The sequence below is a fragment of the Pseudochaenichthys georgianus genome, chromosome 16 (assembly GCF_902827115.2).
Source record: "Pseudochaenichthys georgianus chromosome 16, fPseGeo1.2, whole genome shotgun sequence".
Taxonomy (NCBI): Eukaryota; Metazoa; Chordata; class Actinopteri; order Perciformes; family Channichthyidae; genus Pseudochaenichthys; species Pseudochaenichthys georgianus.
The window spans coordinates 33964139-33988276 of record NC_047518.2 but is presented as its reverse complement, the minus strand read 5'-3'; the positions used below and the strand labels follow the sequence as shown (position 1 = coordinate 33988276).

Genomic DNA, 24138 nt, shown 5'->3' with positions numbered 1-24138 from the left:
TACAAATTAGCCCAGCTAGACTCCTACACTTGAAGCTAAAATATGAAATATCTCAGAGATCAAATATCACAGATATCATGCAGTATTTGTATTTGTCAATAATGAGCATTTACAGTAAATAAAACATCTTGAAGTGAGCAAGTCTATTCATATGGTTTATCATGACCGAAGGTGTGGAAAACGTTGAGAAAGCGACAGTACCATGAGTGTGCATCAGAATATTATGTCAGAAGACAACAAAATATGTGTTACACAAACCATCGTTCTACATTGTAATGTAAAACACGTTATTCCCAGAGTGAAAAGTGCATGCATCTCAATGATCTGTATTACGTGTTAATATCTGTATAAATAATGATGTCCCATTTAAAATAGTCATTTGTTTAATCATTAGGTTTTTTAAATGTAAAACTCCCAAATAAGTGCATTTATTACGTAAAGATAAAAAGTATTGTTTAAATCCTATAACTGTTTTAACTGCATGCAGCCTTATAACCTGTACTACGCTATGGTTTTGATATTTAGTTTTTTGTGCAAAGCCTTATTTTAAGTTCTCGGAAAAGTCACTGAAGTGGTTATTCATTCAAACATTGCCTTTTATGGCATCACTGTATCTTCTTTAATAACTTCCTGTTCACACTTCAAGCTGCTACATGATAACTTATTTTTAAAGCTACGGACATACAACCGTTTTATCATTATCAGTTACGCCTGATTATTGTAATGTTTGTTATGCTGTATTATACGTTTCCAGGTTCTGTAGAAAGAGCTTCCTGTTTTTTCAAGCCTGTTTTGAAACAACACTAAAATGAATACGATATATCTCAGTATGGTCTAAAAGGTTCTTCCAAACCAGACCTGACAGACGTTAACATCCAGTCATGTGGAAAAAGAGAAACATTTTCCCTGAGGCAAATAAACGTTTGCCATTCAACAGAGCTTTGGGAAAATAAGGCACAGAAGCTTATTGTGGTTAAATTAAATGGTATCAAACTAAATGACACTTCAGCTCTCAGAGCAGATAGGATGGATGTGGTTGCCCCTTAACACATCACTGATATATTGGTAGCATCAAAATGTTCATGGATATGGGGAAACAGATCTGGAAAGCTTAAAAACTAAACACATTAAAGCACAACACCACTTAGAAATTACTTTCCAGTCCAATGAAAGGATGTGCACAGACTCTAACATTTAAAGATGTGAAGTGTCTTTAACGTCAGTAAATCTGGCTGAATTTGGAGTTATAAGATATCAGTGCCAAAGTTCATCCACAGAAATTAAAATCCATCATTAGTCCATCATTTCAACCACAGCTGATGAGATCAAGAGACATTGTATCCATAAGCAACTCCACTATGTAACAGCCTTCAACTCTCAGCCATGATGTCCTTCACATTAGAGTACACAGCAACATCCTCCTCTTCCTCATGTTCATGATGTTTTGTCTCCTCATCCTCCATGACGACAGCCTCCTCCTCTTCCAACATACAACATTCCTCTCCGCTATTGTCTTCCTTTTCCTCTTTTACTTCTTTTTTAATTTCAGCGTACTCCGTCTCTGTGGTCCCTGGCCTCTTTACTGCCTCCCTATGACTCTTTCTTTCCAACATGGAGAAATCAATGCTCGCGTACTCCACTTCTTTTGGTCCTCCATTGAGATCAGTGTCTCCTTTCTCTGCTGCCACAGCTCCTTCTTCTTCAGCTGCCTCTTGGTAGTAGGTTTGATAATCTTCCGCTGCTTGACCAGCATCTATCTGTCAGGTACAACGTCAAAGTATACGACTCATTCAGCAGCTGCTATTTTCATCAAAATTGTGTACAAGACACGTCAAATTCATATATGGCATATATACATTATTGACAACCCTATCTTTAAAATCATAGCATAATTACAATTTTAATTTAGAAAATAATTTGACACTTGCTGGAGATACTGCATTCCATCACAATGTGAATCTGCTTTTATCATAAAAGTTTGATCTGAACAATTGATACTGGGGTTAAAAGACTCCTTGGCTCTGATTGGAGGTTTTCATTCTGCGTGTAGGTACATTTTATACACACATACATACATACATACACACACACACACACACACACACACACACACACACACACACACACACACACACACACACACACACACACACACACACACACACACACACACACTATTTCTAGAAAGACTATAGATACCAGTGGATCTTCTTGACTGGCCACCATCCCCAGAGTCTCTTCCAGATTTCCAGAGTTCTTCTGTTTATTTCTACGAGAGAGAAAGTATATAAAACATCATCAGAGTCATATTTATGTATGAATATTATCCACAAAATAATCGACGTATTGATTATTGATTAAGTGTACCTGTGGCACTTTGTGGCAAAACAGCAAAGGACTGCTGAAAGAAGTAACCCAATGAAAAAGGCAATGATGACTTCCAGCTGTGAAACAAGTTTTAATATGTTTTTGGATTGATCTGCAATCAGAAGAAACAAAAAGAAAATATTCTGTGTTTATCATTCTGAACCCTAATAAAAATGCAACAGTTTATTCCCCACATCTTGCCAAACGATAGTCTAATTATGCAAAAATAAAGCAGTTGTCTACAGTAGCTGAGTGTTTTAGTTGATAACACATACCCCCTTGTTCCATCGTGTTTATTCTGATGGTGAGGGGTTTTTTTGCTTCCCCATTTTCATGGATGCTTACACACTCAACAGAGGTGTTGCTATAATATTTTAAAGTAAGGCTGCTGTTGACTGTGTGGTTTAACACAGTAGTAAAGACAGAGTACTCGGTGTGTTTCTTCAACAGTGGCCATTCGATGGTGGGTATAGGAAACCCTTCGCTGATACACACACAATTCAGAATGTCTGAATGAACCACACATTCAGAGTTGTTGAAGATCCTTGAAAACCCTGTGAACACAAAATCAAAAAATATCACAAGATTACAAACAAATACTGAAATGTGAACAAAAGTTTCCGAATTAATACCATCTACTTACAAGTCACTGTAACATCAGCATACATAGTCACCGTGGTGTCCAAGTGTTGCACGGTACAGCTGTACTGTCCAGAATATTCTGTGGTCACATTAGGGATGACAAGTGTGGCTGACCCATCGTTGCTCTGCAGGTACGCATCAGGTCCATTGTTCAGGTTTGTGTTGAAGCCAGGTTTTGTCCATGTGATAAGAGACGGAGGAAAACTTTCAACACTGCAGGTTAAATTCAGAGAATCTCCGTCCTTAACAGTTGTATCTCCAGTGATCAGAGTTTCCCTCGTATCTGTGAAGCACATTAACCAAATATTTAAAGTTACTGTAAGATGCAATAAAAGCTGAAAATACATTGAACATTTTATTTCTTATATTACCCAAACGCATGAATTGTTGGAATATCTGTCAAATATATGTTCAGTAAAATGCTATCTGTAATACTGCATTAAATATAGTTACAATAATAAATTAATATACAAAACAAACATGAAAATAAATACAAAAGTGTGATACGCTGTGTTGAAAATGGAATTAATATATCTACAGTAGAACAACGAAATAAGGAGACTGTGTGTGATTGTTTTTTCCTGATTGCATTCATACCGTTTTGGCCAGGGTTTTTTCTATTTCTTTTAAAATAACACTGGAGGGTGCCAAACTATAAATAAGGTATAGTTTCGACAGAAATCCCAATAATTATTATTGTCTAAAGATGTGGCTCCAGTGCAGCCAGAATGTATCTTCAGCTGTCAAAAAACACTTGCTCTTATGGTTTCAGTTTCACAAGAGGAAAGAAATGCAAGAAATGTTCTGTATTAGACCAGTTGTACAAAATACTTACATATGACTGTTACATTAACTTTTTCTATCAGGCTGTAGTTCATATGTCTCGCTGTGCAGATGTACAGTCCAGAATCTTCTGGCGTCACGTTTAAGATGGAGAGGATGCCGATTCCTCTTTCTTCCTGCAGGAAGGTCTCGGTGCCGTTCTGCAGGTCAGTTAAAGTGCCGTTTTGAAGACTTGTTTCTGATCCATTTTGCATATTTCGGTAGTTAGTCCACATGATGAGGGATGGAGGGAAACTATCAACGCTGCAGGTCAAATTAAGAGTCTCCCCCTCCTTCACAGTTGCATTCCCAGAGATGTTGAATTTCTTCACATCTATGAGAAATAATTGAATCTGTATTATATACTGTATAGTGTTAAAGTGGCATTACATTTCAAGCTTTCCTGCAAGAACACTGTTTGAAACCCCAACACAAATCAGAGAACTAGAAAGAAACACTACTACTCACAGGTCACATTAAGAGTCACAGTCTCCTCTGCAGTGACGTTGTTTCTGAAGCCGACCTCGCAGGTAACACTGCTGCTGTGGTGTTCAGCTGAAGGGTTAAAGGTCAAAGTGGAGCTGTGACTCTGTGTGACAGCAGTCAGATTCTCAGTCTTGAAAGCAGTGATGTTTCCTGTGATCTGAGAGTCCTTCTCTCCTGCTCCTCTCCATGTCCAGGTGAATTCAGGATCAGATCCAGAACAGAGACCAGGAGCAGTGCAGGTCAGTGTGGTCGGCTGCCCCTCTGTCAGAGGAGGAATCATCACTGAGGGCTTCTGGGTCAGAGCTAAAGACAGAGCAGTCTGTTAGTGAAATCCGTTCAACAGCCTGAAGGTCATCTTTCACCTACATGTTGGCGAAATATAAAATATAAATACTTTTTCTTAACATTTACGAAGCAATGTGTAAGAGATAAATCAGGAACTACTACAGTTCCTACTGGTTGCCCACAGATGTCGACAAAAGCTTAACATTGCTTCATCTCCTATTAAGACTAAAATAAAACAAATATGTTTGTGCAAAACAAAAATGAACATTTTGACTGTTAATATTTGTTGTAGCTCTCCATACCTTTGACAGAGAGAACTGCTCTTTCAGAGTATGTATGTCCATCCGATCTCCCATACAGTAAACCATTAACTCTGAGCTGATACTCTCCAGAGTCTGACTCGGTGATGTCGTTGATGATGATGCTGCAGTTCCCCTGACTCACATCAGGCTGCAACAGTGAAACCCGTCCTTTGAACAAAGACTGAACCTTGGTGTTGTGCTTGTTGGTGTGGAATATAATGTCAGAATCGCCACATATTCGATTGGACGGTTTACATTTGTACCAAACTATATGTTGGGTTTTAAAGGCTGCAGCAGTAGAGAAAGAACACGGTATCACAACACAGAGTCCAGCCTCTGCTGTTATATCTGCTTCACCAAGAGTGATACAGTATGTTCCTGCTTGACAGTATGGTCTTCCCCAAACCGATGCACCTGTTGATACAAACAGTGACAAAACAGGGATATAGGTTATTTTAATTTCGACAACATATCATTAAATCAAATACATTCTGATTAAATAAATGATAAAGAAAGGCTGCTATATGACTTTTTTTGTTTCAGGCTATAACAAAAAGGCCAACTAAATGACTATCTGAAGTTAGTTAATCAATGCTGCAAGGACTTGTTACTTATGAGCTGGTGGAAAAACTAAACCCTTGTAATTTGGAAGCATGTCAGGAAAACAATGAAACAAAGGACACTTATGACATTATTGACATTATATTTTTTCAACTATTTCCTTGACATGATATAAAAATGCATACAGTACCTGTTTCTGCATGGATGCCCCTCACAGAGAAAAGCAGCGTTGCACAGATTAGAACAAACATCCTGATTTGATACTTGAGACAGTCAGTCTTCACAGGACAAACTTGACACTGAAAGTGCAGCAAACATAGAGGAAGTGAACCAAAGGGAAGCTGCACAGCTGACACAGATCTTAATATAGGACATTGCACATTAAATAATCTGTAATTGCAAGATTACTCTACCCTGGGGTGGGACTTCCCTGACATTTGTTAGTTTAAAGCACTTTGTGACACTTGTTCAAAATATCTTATGAACTTTAGGGTTAGCTTTTGAAAACTGCAACTTTGCTCCCCCCCTAATTAATTTACTGAAATAACTGTGACATATATCATTATTAAAATATTTCAAAAGGACTTAGTCCATGCCCAAGCACTCTTTCTTAAACTGAGTTCAGCCTCACTTTACCAGAAAGTCAATGTATGTCAAAAAGCGTTTTTGTGATATAGCTAGGAGATAACATTTCCATTTAACAAATTCAATGTGATCAAAAGGCTATTTTAAACATAAATATAGATGTTGTGTCTTACCTGTTTCTTGCTGTCTCCTCTCCACAGTGATCTCTGCTGAGTGTCTCTGCTATGACCTGACTCTTCCTCTCCTCTCTCTTCTATCTCTTCCCTCTTGTGCAACGTCAACGTTTTAGGAAGTTTCCCAACACATAGCATGAGCAACACTTTTTTTGTTTGCTTGTTTTTTTCAGATCATTACTTTACATGTCACTTGTGTAAGGGACTGAGAGGCAGAGTAGTGGGAGACACCTACATTCCCCATAGGTGGCTCCACCCGCTGCCAATTAACAGTATTGGGAGCAGGTGGGGAGACCTCACACCTGGTGCTAATCACTCCCTCAAGGGAGACAAAAGCACCTAGAGTTTCTCAGTGGTGTGTGGCACATGGAGGGAGCAGGAGACTCCCAGACTGAGGAAACAGTTTGTAAGCTGGCAAGTCGGTTAGCGGCCCGGCTACGTTAGCCTTTCTATCGTAAAAGGTATTTTTTAGTTGAACAGCAATAAAGCCTCTTTTTTGATTTGAACACTGCCTCTGTCGTGACTGCTTCACTACCACTTTTCCCTTTATCTGCCCCGGCCTGTTACACTGGTGGAGAATGCGGGCCTAAGGACTCTAGTGGTGGTGTTGCAGTTAGTGTATTTCGGTTTCAAGATGGAGGATGTACTAAGGGAGTTGGTGCGTATTTCTACTGAGCAGCAGACTCTGCAACGGCAGATGATACAGGAGCAGCAGAAACAGAATGCGCTTCTCCATGTGGAGGTAAAAAATGCCTAACAGCAGCCTCTCCTACCCAGAGGGAAGCAACCGTACAGCCTAACCCAGGTCGATTCATCCCCAAAATGACGGAGAGTGATGAGATAGAGGCCTACTTAACAGCCTTTGAGCGCACTGCTGAAAGAGAGGGCTGGCCAAGGGATTCCTGGGCTGATCTGGTTGGACCATTCCTCCTGGGCCCGGCACAGCAAGCTTACTTCGACCTCCCTCCTGACCAAGCAAAGGTCTACGTCGTCTTGAAGAGGGAAATCCTGGCGAGGTATGGCTACAGCTTAGCAGCTAGAGCCCAGCGGTTCCATGACTGGAAATACAAGCCAGAGTTGTCAGCCAGGGCCCAGATGTATGACCTAGGCCGGGTAACCAGAGCCTGGCTGACCTGCGACCCCGAAAAGTTGAGTGTTTTAGAGAGGATAATGATGGACAAATATATTCGGTCTCTGCCCTATGAGACCAAGAAAATGTCAAGCCAGCAGAATCCAGCCAGTCTGGATGAGTTGGTTGACGTAGTGGAGAGCCACATGGTCACAGCGGACCTGCTTAAGTCCACACGACCAGACACCGAGTGGGGCCGGAAAGCCAGTGGGGAAGCATCACGGACTAGACGGGCACGAGAACCGCGATGGGAACCCGAAGAGGTAAGGCGACGACAGTCCTACCTGCCAGAGGGCCAACCGCGTTGCTACCAGTGTGGGGAGATAGGCCACATTGCCCGGGATTGCTCAGGAAGGATGAGCTAATGCCGACCGCCCACTCATCTGGTGCAAGGCCTTGCCACCTTCTTGACTCTTGCTGGGTACAGGAAAGCTCCCTGGCTCAAATGATACCAGTCAAGGTAAATGGAAAAGATGCAGAGGCGCTAGTGGACTCAGGAAGTGTGGTGTCCCTCATTCAACCCCACCTCCTCGACCATTTGCCATCTGAAGAGACTGTGGCCGTCTCCTGTGTCCATGGGGACACTAAATTATACCCCACTTGCCTCATCCACCTTACCACAGTTAAAGGCAGCTGAAAGTGGGGGTGGTTCCTTCCCTACCAGTCCCAGGGGCGAGACTGCCCACTATACAAGCGCTTGCGGCACCAGAAGGAGGGGAGGCCCAAAAATCCCAGGCGTGCCAAAGGAAAGCGAGAGAAAGGACAAATTGCCACCCCGGGTACGTCTCCTCAGCAGTTCCCCAAAGTTGTGTGTGCTGTGCCGGAGGAGCAGAGAGGCAACCAATCTTCCAGTGCAGACGAGGCAAATGATAACCCTTTTGTTGCTTTCCCTGGAGACCTAAGCACAGGGGAGGAGGAGGGTGAAGTCGCATTGATTCCAAGTTTGAAGGGCCAGTTCGGGACCGCCCAGATGGAAGACCCCAATCTGCTGCATGCACGCAGCAATGTTACGGAAATAGAGGGAAAACCTGTTCCAGGAGTAGGTGAGCTTACATGTCCTCATTTCCTCATCAAAAATAATCTGTTATACTATGCCAAAGAGGTTGAAGGTCAGCGAAGAGACTTGTTGGTTGTCCCAAAACAATATGTGTCCACAGTGTTGCATCTGGCTCACAGCCATGTCCTAGGGGCCCACCTAGGGGTTGAGAAGACAAGGCAGCGGATTGGGAGCCGGTTCCACTGGCCAGGGGTGGTAAGAGCTATAGAGGATTATTGTCGCACCTGTGTTGAATGTCAAAAGATGAGTCCCAAGCCACACTTTAAAAATCCCCTAATACCTCTACCGATAATCGATGTACCGTTTTCTCGCATTGCCATGGACTTAGTGGGACCGCTGGTGAAGTCTGCCAGGGGACATCAGTATATTCTTGTGATCCTTGACTATGCAACCAGGTACCCGGAGGCCATTCCCTTGAGGAACATGACAACGAGAGTGATTGCACGGGAGCTGCTTCACCTATTCAGCCGAGTTGGGATTCCTAAAGAGATACTAACAGACCAAGGCACTCCCTTCATGTCCAAGATAATGAAGGATCTCTGCAGGCTATTCAAGGTAAAGCAGCTTCGTACATCTGTCTACCATCCTCAGACAGACGGATTGGTAGAACGCTTTAACAAGACATTGAAATCCATGTTAAAGAAGGTTGTTGACAAGGATGGTCGTAACTGGGACCAGCTTCTGCCCTATGTCCTGTTTTCAATCAGGGAAGTTCCACAGGCTTCAACCGGTTTCTCCCCCTTCGAGCTGCTGTATGGCCGACAGCCCAGAGGACTTCTCGACATCGCGAAGGAAGCCTGGGAGGAGCAACCAAGCCCCCATCGGAGCCTGATTGAGCATGTAGAGACGATGCAGACGCATATGAAAGATGTTTGGCCCATGGTCAGAGAGCACATGGCTCAAGCCCAAGAAGCCCAGAGGAAAGTGTATAACAGAGGTGCCCAACCGCGTGAGTTCCTGCCCGGGGATAAAGTGCTTCTCCTGGTCCCCACCACAGAACACAGATTCCTGGCATCGTGGCAAGGTCCCTATGAAGTGGTAGAGAAGGTGGGACCAGTCAACTACAAGGTACGTCAACCTGGCCGTCGCAAACCATCCCAAATATACCATGTTAACCTGTTAAAGAAATGGTACGCCCGAGAGGCACTGCTGTGTTGTGGTTCCCCGGTTGTGTCACCTTCTTCTCCCGACCAGGAGGTGGCCGAAGTGGAATACGGTCCAGGGCTGTCCAAAGCTCAGTTACAACAAACCAAGGAACTGGTTCAGCAGACTTTGGACGTGTTCTCACTACGACCTGGACGCACAACGATGGTGGAACATCAAATCCACACAGAGCCTGGCCAAAAGGTAAAGATGCGGCCCTACCGGGTGCCGGAGGCAAGACGGGCGGCCATTGAGCAAGAAGTGCAGAAAATGCTGGCTATGGGGGTGATTGAAGAATCTCACAGTGAGTGGACCAGCCCTGTCATTCTGGTTCCTAAGCCCGACAAAACCAACAGGTTCTGTAATGATTTCAGAAAATTGAATGAAATCTCCAAGTTTGATGCGTATCCTATGCCCAGGATAGATGAGCTGATTGATCGGCTTGGGGAAGCCAGATATATCAGCACTCTGGACTTGACGAAAGGGTATTGGCAGGTCCCACTTGAAGCAGCCTCAAGAGAGAAGACGGCCTTCGCCACCCCCACAGGGCTGTACCAATATACTGTGCTTCCCTTCGGGCTTCATGGAGCACCAGCCACGTTCCAGAGACTGATGGACAAGGTTCTGAGGCCACATCGTGAGTATGCAGCTGCCTATTTGGATGACGTTGTGATCCACAGTGACTCATGGGATAGCCATCTCATAAGGCTTGCAGCAGTGCTGGAATCTCTCCGAAGGGCGGGCTTGACAGCCAATCCAAGAAAATGCAAGCTTGGACTGGAGGAAGCCGAGTATCTGGGCTTCACCATTGGGCGGGGCAACGTTAGACCACAAGAAAGGAAGGTTCAGGCGATCCAGGACTGGCCACGGCCGTCAACAAAGAAACAGGTGAAAACCTTCTTGGGTCTGACGTCCTACTATTGCCGTTTCATCCCAAACTTCTCCACAATAGCCTCTCCCCTTACAGACCTGACCAGAGACTCACAGCCGCTAATGGTCAAGTGGACAGGAGAGGCTGAACACGCCTTTGAGGGACTTAAGAGGGCTCTCTGCGCACGGCCGGTGTTGGTGACCCCAGACTTCAGCCGGGGGATGATTGTGCAGACGGATGCGTCAGAGGTGGGCATAGGAGCAGTACTATCCCAGGAGGTTCACGGTGAGGAACACCCAGTCATGTACATCAGCCGGAAGCTGAACACAAGGGAACAAGGGTATGCTACTGTGGAGAAAGAAGGCCTAGCAATAAAATGGGCGCTTGAGCGCCTCCGGTATTACCTCTTGGGACGACACTTCACTCTGGTAACTGATCATGCCCCACTGATCTGGATGGCAAATAAAAAAGACACAAATGCTAAAGTAGGAAGGTGGTTTGTCTCACTACAAGAGTTTAACTTCTCTATCATCCACAGAGCCGGAGCTAAGCATGGGAATGCAGATGCTCTGTCCCGTAGAGATGCCCTGTGGACCATGGTCACCTCTCCTCGGCCAGAACTGAAGGGGGGGGGGGGTGTGTGTAAGGGACTGAGAGGCAGAGTAGTGGGAGACACCTACATTCCCAATAGGTGGCTCCACCCGCTGCCAATTAACAGTATTGGGAGCAGGTGGGGAGACCTCACACCTGGTGCTAATCACTCCCTCAAGGGAGACAAAAGCACCTAGAGTTTCTCAGTGGTGTGTGGCACATGGAGGGAGCAGGAGACTCCCAGACTGAGGAAACAGTTTGTAAGCTGGCAAGTCGGTTAGCGGCCCGGCTACGTTAGCCTTTCTATCGTAAAAGGTATTTTTTAGTTGAACAGCAATAAAGCCTCTTTTTTGATTTGAACACTGCCTCTGTCGTGACTGCTTCACTACCACTTTTCCCTTTATCTGCCCCGGCCTGTTACACTTGTTAGACGCTTTTATCCAAAGCGACTTACATACATTCAATAGGCCTACTGTGGACAATCCCCAGCAATTTGAGGTGAAGTGTATTGCCTAGGGACACAACAACATGCTGACTGCAGTGGGACTTGAACTTGCTATCCCCTGATTCGAAGTCCAGCACACTGTATCCACTGAGCCACAGCCTCATCCTCATGACTATGTCAATATTTTGAAAAGGAAATGTGTGATTTGATATATATATACAAAGTGGCGTACACCATCTTGTTAAATCCTAAACAACAGAAAATGATTGTAAGTAGTACAGGTATAGTTTTTTTTAAGCATTCAAATTGAACGCCGTATAAAAGGTCTATATATCTTCTTCCTAAATCTCATGTGCATTGCTGCATATGGTCTGTGTTCCTAATATCTGCAGTGAATGGAGTGATGATGGCCAAATGAACAGTGTTTTATGAAGTAAAAACATGGACTTGTGATAGATGAGGTAGCAAAAGGCTCATAAAGAAAGTAGGGCATTTCCCCATTTCAACTGCATGCATCCTCTTAGGAAGCACTTCTGCATTTGTGTGTGTCTTTCTGTTTTTTATTCTGCAATATCTGAGTAAATACTGTTCTCTGTAAAGTCGCTGCAATGCAAGAGGCTAGAAAGATTGACTTGAAATATGTCAATATGTCTGCATACTTATGAACATTGTGACAATGAATTCTGAAATCCTGATCGGCACCAACTTCACAGCTGATTGCCATTTACAAGTTGGCTGAGATGCCTTCTCCTGCAACAAGTGCCTTTCATTTTGGTTGGAGCAATTTCAAGGACTCTGTTACTCTGTTGTTTGACTTTTTATTTTACATAGAATACTAATACATTTGACAAAGGGTTTTTAATCGTGTACGCGTGTTTGTAGAAGCCAGGGAGAGCAACAGAGGAGGGATGCCTCTCCCAGGATGGACAGACGTGCAATAGATGCCGTGTGTAAATTGAAAAGATAATACATTTGCAACATAAGTAGTCCAAATGTTTGGAAATGCATGTGTGTATAATAGGAAGATGAATCCACAAGGAAATCCATCCAGGACTTATGATCCAGGACCACAGCCACGACTCAAGATCCAGGGCTCGCAATCCAGGACACAAGACCGCAGGATCATCCATGACTCCGGATCCCGGCGTATATAGACACCAAAAAGAAAGACATTTGGGGAAGCTGGGTTAATCGGAACATGAGAGTACACAGGATACAGACAGAGAGAAGGAAGAAGTACGATGTCCCCCGACAAACTAAGCCTATATCAGCAAAACTAGGGACTGAATCTAATCAGCCCTAACTATAAGCTTTATCAGAAAGGAAGGTCTTAAGCACACTCTTAAAAACGGATAGTCTGTCTGCCGCCCAAACACAAACTGGAAGCTGATTCCACAAATGTGGAGCTTGATAAGAAAAGCCTCTGGTTCCCATTGTATTTTTAGAGACTCTAGGAACAACCAACAACCCTGCATTCTTGGAACGCAATGCCCTAGTAGGACAGTAGGGTATAATGAGTTCTTTAAGGTAAGATGGCGCCTGCCCATTAAGGGCTTTGTAGGCGAGAAGAAGAATTTTAAATTCTATCCTGTGTTCTATAGGGAGCCAGTGTAAGGCAGCCAGAACAGGAGTAATGTGGTTCCTTTTCCTAACTCTGGTTAGTACACGAGCTGCAGTATTTTGAATCAGCTGAAGCGACTTCACTGACTTCTTGGTACACCCTGATAATAAGGAGTTACAATAAATCCAGCCTAGAAGTAACAAATGCATGGACTAGTTTCTCTGCATCGTTTTGAGGGCAAGATATGCCTGATTTTTGCAATGTTACGTAGATGGAAGTAGGCGGTCCTTGAAATTGATTTTATGTGGGCGTTAAAGGATAAATCCTGATCAAATATAACACCAAGATTCCTTACAGTCTCACTGGAGGCCAAATTAATGCCATCCATAGTTAGTATATCTTTAGAAAATGCTAATTAATGGAAAAACTTCCTTCAACAGCTTAGTTGGAATTGGGTCTAACATGCACGTTGATGGTTTAGAAGAGAGAATCATTGAATTTAATTGTTCAAGGCTTATGGCTGAAAAGCATTCTAGTTTCCTATCTAGTGTAATATTAGAACTTACGATTCCGGGAGCTGTTGATAACACTATACTGGTCAAAGGCAAGAGGTCATTAATTTTGTTTCTAAGAGTAACAATTTTATCGTTAAAAAAGCACATAAAATCATTACTACTGAGTGCTATGGGAATAGAAGGCTCAATGGAGCTGTGGCTCTCTGTCAGCCTGGCTACAGTGCTGAAAAGAAATCTTGCATTATTCTTATTCTCATCTATTAATGAAGAGTAGTAGGCTGCTCTCGCTTTACGCAGTGCTTTCTTATATTCATTGAGAGTAATATGCCAAATGAAACGAGATTCTTCAAGTTTAGTGGAACGCCATATCCTTTCAAGTTGTCTAGACTTTTGCTTTATCTTGCGGGTTTCGGCATTATGCCATGGAGCTAATCTATGTTGTTTTATTTTCTTCTTTTTCAAAGGAGCAACAGAGTCTAATTTTATTCACAGCGCATCTATAGCACTATCAACAACATGATCAATTTGGGGTGGTGTATATTTTGTATAAGTTTCCTCCCCTAAGCAGTTCATCCATCTGCTCTGCACTCATCCGAAAATATTGGTGATGTCGTTGGCTGTCCAGCCTCAGCTCAGCCACGAGGTGATGAAAATCACCTTGTTGTCTCCTTTGCTGGTTGAGGGGGTGCACCCAAAACCGGCTCCTTCTCCTCCCCCCATCCCCCCATAGTCTTTCAAGTAGGAGAATACATGCCAGCGTTCTCCTCCGGTTTACAGGCACTGTAAATTATATATATATAGAATAATTATGATGATGAATGCATATTTTTTTACCACTAAAATACAGCAACACATCTTTGATTAATGTCGTTTATAACTGGAATATTACAATTATTATTAACTGTGTCTGTAGTCTACAACACAACAACATAGGAAATAACAACAATAAACACGATTTAAACAGACACAAACATAAACCATTTAATTACGTAGCCTACTACATGTAGAAGTACAAATGTCCAGGATATATTCCAAAATCAACAACAACTGCGAGGCTAACATCAAAGGAAGACATTTATACCAGATACAAAGGGAAGTAGGAACAGGAAGCACTTGGCGGAGTAGTAGAAGAGAACAGAGCATTAACAGCAGGATAACATTGGGACACTCTGGATTAAACTCATCACTGCATCTGATTGGAAAACATCCAAATGGCAATTGTGATGGTTGCCAACAACCAGAGACAATACAATACATCATGTATTTTTTAGCTGCCCGGAATATACAAGGCAAAGACTCATTCTGAAAACTGCACTGGAACAACTCAACATCAAGGACATGGATTTCAAGTCAATATATGTACAGTAAATCAAGAAATGAAGCAAACAAGCTGATCTTCAAATTCCTCAAAAGCACTGGTTTGAGGACAAGGATTTAATATGAACATTTAATAACTCAACAGTGGGTGGCGATATTATGCTCCAAGTGGAAGCGATTCGCGATTAAAGAGAAGAAGAAGAAGAAGAAGAAGAAGAAGAAGAAGAAGAAGAAGAAGAAGAAGAAGAAGAAGAAGAAGAAGAAGAACTGCGAGGCTGCACACACGACGCTCCCCTTCCGCAACGTTTTGAAACGCGCCTGGTGTGTTAGGTCGCAGGAGGAGGTCGCAGCGCGGCGCAGCCGCAACGTAACGCGGCGCAGACGCTCCTGGTGCGTTTAGGGGGTTAGAGATCCCAGGGCCGCCTTAAACGAGCTGCCATGCACCAGGATGTCGTCCAGGTAAACCAAGCACTGCTGGCGGGGGATACCAGAAAGCACCCTGTCAGCCACACAAAGGTGGCAGGGGCATTACAAAGCCCAAAACTGAGGACCTTGAACTGCCATAGCCCCCGGCCGGTGCAGAAAGCCGTTTTTGGTCTGGCCTCTGGGGCAAGAGGAACTTGGTAATACCCACTGCGGAGGTCCAAGGAAGAGAACCACGACGACCCTGAGACCAGGTCCAGGGACTCATCGATACGGGGAAGGGGATATGAATCCTTCTTGGTGACCCCGTTCACCGGCCTGAAGTCTGAGCACAGCCGCCAGCCACCAGCCACCTGTTCTTCGGGACCATGACTACAGGTCCTGTCCAGCTGTCAGAGGGCTCGATGATGTCTGCCTGCAGCATGCTCTGCACTGCCTCGTCGCAAGCCTGCTGACGAGCCAGGGGAAGTCGGCGCGGGCGACACTTGATGGGACGCGAGTCCCCTGTATCAATCTCATGTTCTACCAGATGAGTTCGGCCCACCTCCTCCTCACTCATGGCGAAACTGCCCTGGAACTCTAGCAGCAGCTGCCACAATTGCTCTTGCTGCTCGGGATTCAGGCCGCCACAGTTTTTCCTCCACACCTCCAATACTGCAGACTGAGCCTCTTCCACCCCAGTCTGGGGTGACTGGGGGGGTGCTGTGATCGGGTGGCACAGGACGGGGGTGACAGGTGCGGAATTGCCCTGAGTGGGCGTCACCGGGGATAAGGAGGGAGGATTTTATTCAGTTTCTAGGGTACTCACGGGGTGTGTAGGGGGTCTCCCCGCAGGTTCAGCAGGGGTGTGGATACGGGTCATAGTGATCACAGGCACCGCGTGGAAACTCACTGCGCCTGCTTGAAGATCCAGGTGGCAACCAGACGCCCTCAAAAAGTCCAAGCCCAGAATACACGGGTCCTGCACATCCGCTATCCACACTGGATGATGCACTTCAACTCCCCCCACCAACACAGTCAGCATGCCTTTTCCTTTCAGGTGCCAGCTCTCCCGTGACTGTGCGTAGACGCACCGCTGTCGGTTCTAAAATAGTCCCACTGGGCAACATATCTGCTCTCACCAGGGTTACTGTAGAGCACTGGTGTGTCCATCAGTGTAGTGCAGGGCACCATTTCCACAGCGACATAACAGGAATCCCCACCACCAGCACGGCCCACCGCGACGACAGGCTCCAAGCATGTGCTGTCATCTTCTTCAGGAAGGCGTAGAGCCTGGCTCCCCCGGCTGTGCTGTCGGGCTCCTTCCTCGGATGTCTGTGTTGGTGGCAATACAGCTGTGGTTTGGTTGGGGGGTTTTTGGGCTTGGCTCCGCATCTTCCCCTTTATGCGGGCCCCACGTCGTTTCCCTGGGTCCGGTGTGCCTTGGGGCAGTCTCTGGCCAAATGTCCTGGCTGACCACTCCCAGCAGACTTGGCCTGCGTGTTGGTTGCAGAGACACAGCCCTTATCAGTTCAGTCATTTCGGCAACCCATGCAGGCTTCTCCTCCTCTCTGCAGCTCCTCACAGCCGGGGGCCTCTCATATGACGCACACCTGCACACCTGTTGGCCTGTTCCGACCATTCTTCATTTTCCGAGGTTGGGAAGGATTCTTGCCTCGCTTCTGAAGGACCTGACTCGGAAGACATGTCCTACCAAGGAAGCGTCCTCAATATTGAGAAACACCCTCTGTCTCGAGCATGGTCTCGAGCCAGTTAACTAGCGGGCCTTCTAGAGCACCCTGGAACCGAGGGAAACTCTGAAAGAATACGCCCATTGGCTACAAATCAATATATGATTGGTTGATCAAACGTGTCAATCCAAACGTACGCTCTCATTCAGTGCAACGACCAGGGCATTCGATCAAGGATGTAGAATACCTTGGTTGAAGGATCTTCTAAGACCCAGAAAAATATCTGATTGGTTGCATTTTTTTTCAAACACAAAACAACTCAAATGCGTAGTGCATGGACCGAGAAAGACAAACAAATCAACGTAACACTGTAATATTACAAATCAACAACACAGATACGATTCTCATTTATTCATTTTATTTACATTTTATAAAATTGTATTTATGTAATTAAATCGATTTTTTGTTTGTTTTATCTGAGTGTTCCAGGGTATTCTCTGAATACCTTGAAGGGTTCACCACTGATTGATATGGATATGTTTTCCTAGTGTCCGCAGACTCCTCACACATTGAAGGCTTTCGATGCTAGCTAACCAGAGCAGAAGCCCACTCTTACAAAAACAAGGAGCATTTACAATAGCTAGAGATTAGAGTAACTCTCCTAACTGAGTCATGTGAGGGATTTTGCTGTCTTTCAATGGTTTAAAATAGATTATAAAAAAAGGCCACAATGGCTTTGCAACAAGGTTTCTTCCAGAAGGATTCATCCACACCTGCACATGAAGTTACTAATGTGCAGATTAAACTTCACCTGCTGCCGTCAGTAGGTGATGTGATTGGCTCCATAGTACGGTGGCCCAGAGAGCCCAACTACTGCAGCAATTAAACACAAACAAAAAGCTTATGATAAAAAAACAATTGTACAAGGCATTTTGTCACATTGAAAAAACACAACAAAACACAGCTAATGCTTGTAGTTGGCAATATATTAAATGTAAGGTTATGAATGCATAATCTCTGTTATATGTTGTAGTTATTACTGCATTGATTAGCTTTTTCTTATGGATCTGTCTAAAATGCTGATTATGTCCTGTCATTCTCTCTAGGTCGTCCTCAGACGAGCCCTCCATCGTTGCTTCCAGTCATCCCGGTTCTCCATACATCTGGCCAGTTCATTGGTACTTTATGCTCCTGCGTCATTCTTGAGTACGTCCACGTATGTTTGTGCGGGACGTCCTCGTGACCGATGCCCGTGTGTTGGTTCCCACAGCACCAATTTGCCGGCTAGCAGCTCTTGATGCCTTTGGCAATGTCCTGCTAGTCCCATTCGCCTGGCTGCAATTTTCTCGCTCACCCTTGGTATTCCCTCGTACAGGATCTTGTTGGTTACATGTACACTCTTGCTGATGTTAATACTGCTCACAACATTCTGGTGTAGCATCCGTCTAGATATGTCCGTCATTACTTTTTAGCTTTCCAACTCTGCTAAGCACATTTTACCTCTTGCATAAAAAGGGCTGAATGAAAAAAAAACCTTTGTTATTTAATATCTTTTTTTATGTTAACCAGCTGATACAACATTCATGCAAAACCAATGAGGGTCTAGGAGCTTCAACATTTTGTTTTGTCCAGAATTAATTTACTTCAGTGAAGTTTCATTAATTCCAGAAGGCTTTGCAGACATGGTGGAAGCGCAGAGAGAGATTATTTATATACTACATCCTTTTAAAAGAAGTGTGACCTCATTTTGATTTACGCAATAAGGTAATACCTTCAACCAAATATGCTTCCTATGGTTTCTATGGTTTCTGGTTCCTGTGGTTTGGTTCTTTACATCATAATGGAGTCAAAAAATGAGCCATTTAGTCAGACGGACAAGGTTGAATATTCATCTGACTTTCTTCTTTTTTTTGTGATATGTTGCAATGTAAAATTGTGTGAAGTAAATTAAAATGACTCTTCTTGCCAGGATAATTTCTTCTTTTTAAAGGTAAAGCGTACAGAATGAATGCAAAACACATTGTTAATAATACTGATCCTTTTATAATGAACATTTTAACATTTTTTTTCAAATCTTCATAAATATATCTGAAAAAGCACAAGCTACAAACGACTGTGATTGTACTGCCCTCTCTCTGATCTTCTGCTGGGCAAATCAAGGTAATTAAGATGTAATATGAAAAACAAGAATACTGTAAAAACACAAAATATACGTGGCAGTTAAATGACAGAATGTAGACATTTCAAACTTATAAAATCTTGCACTTTTCAAAACACAATCAAAATCATCCCCTACTACACTCAGGTAAAGCTGGTTAGTTCAGAGGCTGGGCAATAACTTCATAATCAGATGACACGTCTGTTTTCTTGATTGACATGTAAGTTCTGTCTTCTTGGTTTGGTTTCACCTTTTTTCTTGAGTGCCTTTGGAGAGAAGAGTGAGACATGAGGTGTTGTCTAAAACTGCATTGACAGAGCCTTGAAAGCAGTACATGTTGATATACTGTAGTTACATACCAAAGGAACATGATGAGGATTATGCTGATGACATTTACAAAAAGAGATACAGCAGCAACGATAACCCAGGGAAGCTGTGCACTTGGTCCATGTTGATTTGCTAGTAGAAATGACAGAGAGTGACAAGAGTTATATTAATGCTGTAAATTCAGTAGCTACTAATACCACATTTTATGGATTTGTACCTGTAGGTGACCAATACCAAAATATACACAGATGGAGTTATCAAATATATTCACATGAGAGATAATGGTGGGGTTAGAATTATAGTTGAAGAAAAGGATAAACCAGCTAAATTACAGTACCTGTACTCTATTGGATCACAATTGCTTACAATTTTATTTTCATAGAATCAATTCACGAAACCGTTTCTTAAAAGACGAACAGAGACTATGTTTTTGCTGGTTATCAGTCATTGGTTATGAATGTGTTTACCTTCTCGCTTCTGTGAAGTTATAACAGGGATGGTGTGTTGAACTTCCCCAACTTTGATGCGTCCGACACACTCAACAACAGTGTTGCTGTGGTCCTTTACAGTTAGGGTGCTGTGGATAGTTTGGTGTGACACAGTGGTGATGACGGAGTACTCAGAGTGGTTATTCAACAGCGGCCATATGATGTAGGGTAAAGGATTCCCCTTACTGATGCACACGCAGGTCAGGACCCCCGACTGAACCTCACACTTTGAGCTATTTAGGATCTTTGGATAGACTGTTGACACAGAGTCATAGCAGTTTGAGTCAGCTGCACCATTTGAGTAACCACACAATATCCTGCTCACCCTTTCATTAACTTCAATTCATAAATGACATTGGTGCTTACATGTGTTCCTATATTTAAATAATTGTACTAATGAAATACATGTAAGTGGAAAACTAGATTGTGACTTTAATTAGTGGAAGTTATTTGAATTGGTTAATAAATGCATAGGAATAGGAGCAATTGAATACATGTGCGTTCCACATGTCATATAGCCTTTTAAACAATCTTCTGATCCTCATCAGGAACAAGGTATTTTGCCAAAAACAGATCTTTCCCAAAATGTACATCTTAAAGCTGCAAAACTTCACACATTTCTCAGAAGATCAGCAGTAGCTTTGATAACTTCTTTCCTTTTTAAGAAAATGTGACGCGTTTAAGTGTAGTATGTACAATACTCACAGTTGACATTAAGAGTCACAGTCTCCTCTGCAGTGATGTTGTTTCTGAAGCCGACCTCACAGGTAACACTGCTGCTGTGGTGTTCAGCTGAAGGGTTAAAGGTCAAAGTGGAGCTGTGACTCTGTGTGACAGCAGTCAGATTCTCAGTCTTGAAAGCAGTGATGTTTCCTGTGATCTGAGAGTCCTTCTCTCCTGCTCCTCTCCATGTCCAGGTGAATTCAGGATCAGATCCAGAACAGAGACCAGGAGCAGTGCAGGTCAGTGTGGTCGGCTGCCCCTCTGTCAGAGGAGGAATCATCACTGAGGGCTTCTGGGTCAGAGCTAAAGACAGAGCAGTCTGTTAGTGAAATCCGTTCAACAGCCTGAAGGTCATCTTTCACCTACATGTTGGCGAAATATAAAATATAAATACTCTTTCTTAACATTTACGAAGCAATGTGTCAGAGATAAATCAGGAACTACTACAGTTCCTACTGGTTGCCCACAGATGTTGACAAAAGCTTAACATTGCTTCATCTCCTATTAAAACTAAAAATAAAACAAATATGTTTTGTGCAAAACAAAAATGAACATTTTGACTGTTAATATTTGTTGTAGCTCTCCATACCTTTGACAGAGAGAACTGCTCTTTCAGAGTATGTATGTCCATCCGATCTCCCATACAGTAAACCATTAACTCTGAGCTGATACTCTCCAGAGTCTGACTCGGTGAGGTCGTTGATGATGATGCTGCAGTTCCCCTGACTCACATCAGGCTGCAACAGTGAAACCCGTCCTTTGAACAAAGACTGAACCTTGGTGTTGTGCTTGTTGGTGTGGAATATAATGTCAGAATCGCCACATTTTCGATTGGACGGTTTACATTTGTACCAAACTATATGTTGGGTTTTAAAGGCTGCAGCAGTAGAGAAAGAACACGGTATCACAACACAGAGTCCAGCCTCTGCTGTTATATCTGCTTCACCAAGAGTGATACAGTATGTTCCTGCTTGACAGTATGGTCTTCCCCAAACCGATGCACCTGTTGATACAAACAGTGACAAAACAGGGATATAGGTTATTTTAATTTCGACAACATATCATTAAATCAAATACATTCTGATTAAATAAATGATAAAGAAAGGCTGCTATATGACTTTTTTTGTTTCAGGCTATAACAAAAAGGCCAACTAAATGACTATCTGAAGTTAGTTAATCAATGCTGCAAGGACTTGTTACTTATGAGCTGGTGGAAAAACTAAACCCTTGTAATTTGGAAGCATGTCAGGAAAACAATGAAACAAAGGACACTTATGACATTATTGACATTATATTTTTTCAACTATTTCCTTGACATGATATAAAAATGCATACAGTACCTGTTTCTGCATGGATGCCCCTCACAGAGAAAAGCAGCGTTGCACAGATTAGAACAAACATCCTGATTTGATACTTGAGACAGTCAGTCTTCACAGGACAAACTTGACACTGAAAGTGCAGCAAACATAGAGGAAGTGAACCAAAGGGAAGCTGCACAGCTGACACAGATCTTAATATAGGACATTGCACATTAAAATAATCTGTAATTGCAAGATTACTCTACCCTGGGGTGGGACTTCCCTGACATTTGTTAGTTTAAAGCACTTTGTGACACTTGTTCAAAATATCTTATGAACTTTAGGGTTAGCTTTTGAAAACTGCAACTTTGCTCCCCCCCTAATTAATTTACTGAAATAACTGTGACATATATCATTATTAAAATATTTCAAAAGGACTTAGTCCATGCCCAAGCACTCTTTCTTAAACTGAGTTCAGCCTCACTTTACCAGAAAGTCAATGTATGTCAAAAAGCGTTTTTGTGATATAGCTAGGAGATAACATTTCCATTTAACAAATTCAATGTGATCAAAAGGCTATTTTAAACATAAATATAGATGTTGTGTCTTACCTGTTTCTTGCTGTCTCCTCTCCACAGTGATCTCTGCTGAGTGTCTCTGCTATGACCTGACTCTTCCTCTCCTCTCTCTTCTATCTCTTCCCTCTTGTGCAACGTCAACGTTTTAGGAAGTTTCCCAACACATAGCATGAGCAACACTTTTTTTGTTTGCTTGTTTTTTTCAGATCATTACTTTACATGTCACTTGTGTAAGGGACTGAGAGGCAGAGTAGTGGGAGACACCTACATTCCCCATAGGTGGCTCCACCCGCTGCCAATTAACAGTATTGGGAGCAGGTGGGGAGACCTCACACCTGGTGCTAATCACTCCCTCAAGGGAGACAAAAGCACCTAGAGTTTCTCAGTGGTGTGTGGCACATGGAGGGAGCAGGAGACTCCCAGACTGAGGAAACAGTTTGTAAGCTGGCAAGTCGGTTAGCGGCCCGGCTACGTTAGCCTTTCTATCGTAAAAGGTATTTTTTAGTTGAACAGCAATAAAGCCTCTTTTTTGATTTGAACACTGCCTCTGTCGTGACTGCTTCACTACCACTTTTCCCTTTATCTGCCCCGGCCTGTTACACTGGTGGAGAATGCGGGCCTAAGGACTCTAGTGGTGGTGTTGCAGTTAGTGTATTTCCGGTTTCAAGATGGAGGATGTACTAAGGGAGTTGGTGCGTATTTCTACTGAGCAGCAGACTCTGCAACGGCAGATGATACAGGAGCAGCAGAAACAGAATGCGCTTCTCCATGTGGAGGTAAAAAATGCCTAACAGCAGCCTCTCCTACCCAGAGGGAAGCAACCGTACAGCCTAACCCAGGTCGATTCATCCCCAAAATGACGGAGAGTGATGAGATAGAGGCCTACTTAACAGCCTTTGAGCGCACTGCTGAAAGAGAGGGCTGGCCAAGGGATTCCTGGGCTGATCTGGTTGGACCATTCCTCCTGGGCCCGGCACAGCAAGCTTACTTCGACCTCCCTCCTGACCAAGCAAAGGTCTACGTCGTCTTGAAGAGGGAAATCCTGGCGAGGTATGGCTACAGCTTAGCAGCTAGAGCCCAGCGGTTCCATGACTGGAAATACAAGCCAGAGTTGTCAGCCAGGGCCCAGATGTATGACCTAGGCCGGGTAACCAGAGCCTGGCTGACCTGCGACCCCGAAAAGTTGAGTGTTTTAGAGAGGATAATGATGGACAAATATATTCGGTCTCTGCCCTATGAGACCAAGAAAATGTCAAGCCAGCAGAATCCAGCCAGTCTGGATGAGTTGGTTGACGTAGTGGAGAGCCACATGGTCACAGCGGACCTGCTTAAGTCCACACGACCAGACACCGAGTGGGGCCGGAAAGCCAGTGGGGAAGCATCACGGACTAGACGGGCACGAGAACCGCGATGGGAACCCGAAGAGGTAAGGCGACGACAGTCCTACCTGCCAGAGGGCCAACCGCGTTGCTACCAGTGTGGGGAGATAGGCCACATTGCCCGGGATTGCCCAGGAAGGATGAGCTAATGCCGACCGCCCACTCATCTGGTGCAAGGCCTTGCCACCTTCTTGACTCTTGCTGGGTACAGGAAAGCTCCCTGGCTCAAATGATACCAGTCA

The 24138-nt window shown here is 43.8% G+C and overlaps 2 protein-coding genes across 2 annotated transcripts; both read right to left on the bottom strand.

The window, feature by feature from the left end:
• Positions 1-73: 73 nt before the first annotated feature.
• On the bottom strand, positions 74-6415 carry LOC117460229 (sialic acid-binding Ig-like lectin 11). The gene is made up of 10 exons (XM_034101503.2): positions 6224-6415; positions 5656-5764; positions 4905-5318; positions 4300-4620; positions 3845-4165; positions 3011-3292; positions 2643-2921; positions 2368-2479; positions 2200-2269; positions 74-1757 (listed from the first exon to the last, which is right to left on the bottom strand). Exons 1-10 carry the CDS (start codon positions 6359-6361, stop codon positions 1371-1373), a joined length of 2433 nt encoding a protein of 810 aa, XP_033957394.1. The 5' UTR covers positions 6362-6415; the 3' UTR covers positions 74-1370.
• A 12550-nt stretch (positions 6416-18965) lies between these two features.
• Positions 18966-22730, bottom strand: LOC117460276 (sialic acid-binding Ig-like lectin 5). The gene is made up of 7 exons (XM_034101590.2): positions 22551-22730; positions 21982-22090; positions 21231-21644; positions 20624-20944; positions 19898-20173; positions 19463-19562; positions 18966-19369 (listed from the first exon to the last, which is right to left on the bottom strand). Exons 1-7 carry the CDS (start codon positions 22686-22688, stop codon positions 19261-19263), a joined length of 1467 nt encoding a protein of 488 aa, XP_033957481.1. The 5' UTR covers positions 22689-22730; the 3' UTR covers positions 18966-19260.
• Positions 22731-24138: the final 1408 nt, after the last annotated feature.

What these genes read in the sequence shown, in the direction of transcription:
- LOC117460276 (XM_034101590.2), bottom strand. Translation starts at nt 22,688, where the DNA reads ATGCTATGTGTTGGGAAACTTCCTAAAACGTTGACGTTGCACAAGAGG. An exon ending in GGGCATCCATGCAGAAACAG is followed by an intron (nt 21,645 to 21,981) that starts GTACTGTATGCA and finishes TTGTATCAACAG; the next exon opens with GTGCATCGGTTTGGGGAAGA. An exon ending in TGTGACTCTTAATGTCAACT is followed by an intron (nt 20,174 to 20,623) that starts GTGAGTATTGTA and finishes CTGTGTCAACAG; the next exon opens with TCTATCCAAAGATCCTAAAT.
- LOC117460229 (XM_034101503.2), bottom strand. Translation starts at nt 6,361, where the DNA reads ATGCTATGTGTTGGGAAACTTCCTAAAACGTTGACGTTGCACAAGAGG. An exon ending in AGCAGTTCTCTCTGTCAAAG is followed by an intron (nt 4,621 to 4,904) that starts GTATGGAGAGCT and finishes CTCTGTCTTTAG; the next exon opens with CTCTGACCCAGAAGCCCTCA. An exon ending in AGTTAATGTAACAGTCATAT is followed by an intron (nt 3,293 to 3,844) that starts GTAAGTATTTTG and finishes TGTGCTTCACAG; the next exon opens with ATACGAGGGAAACTCTGATC.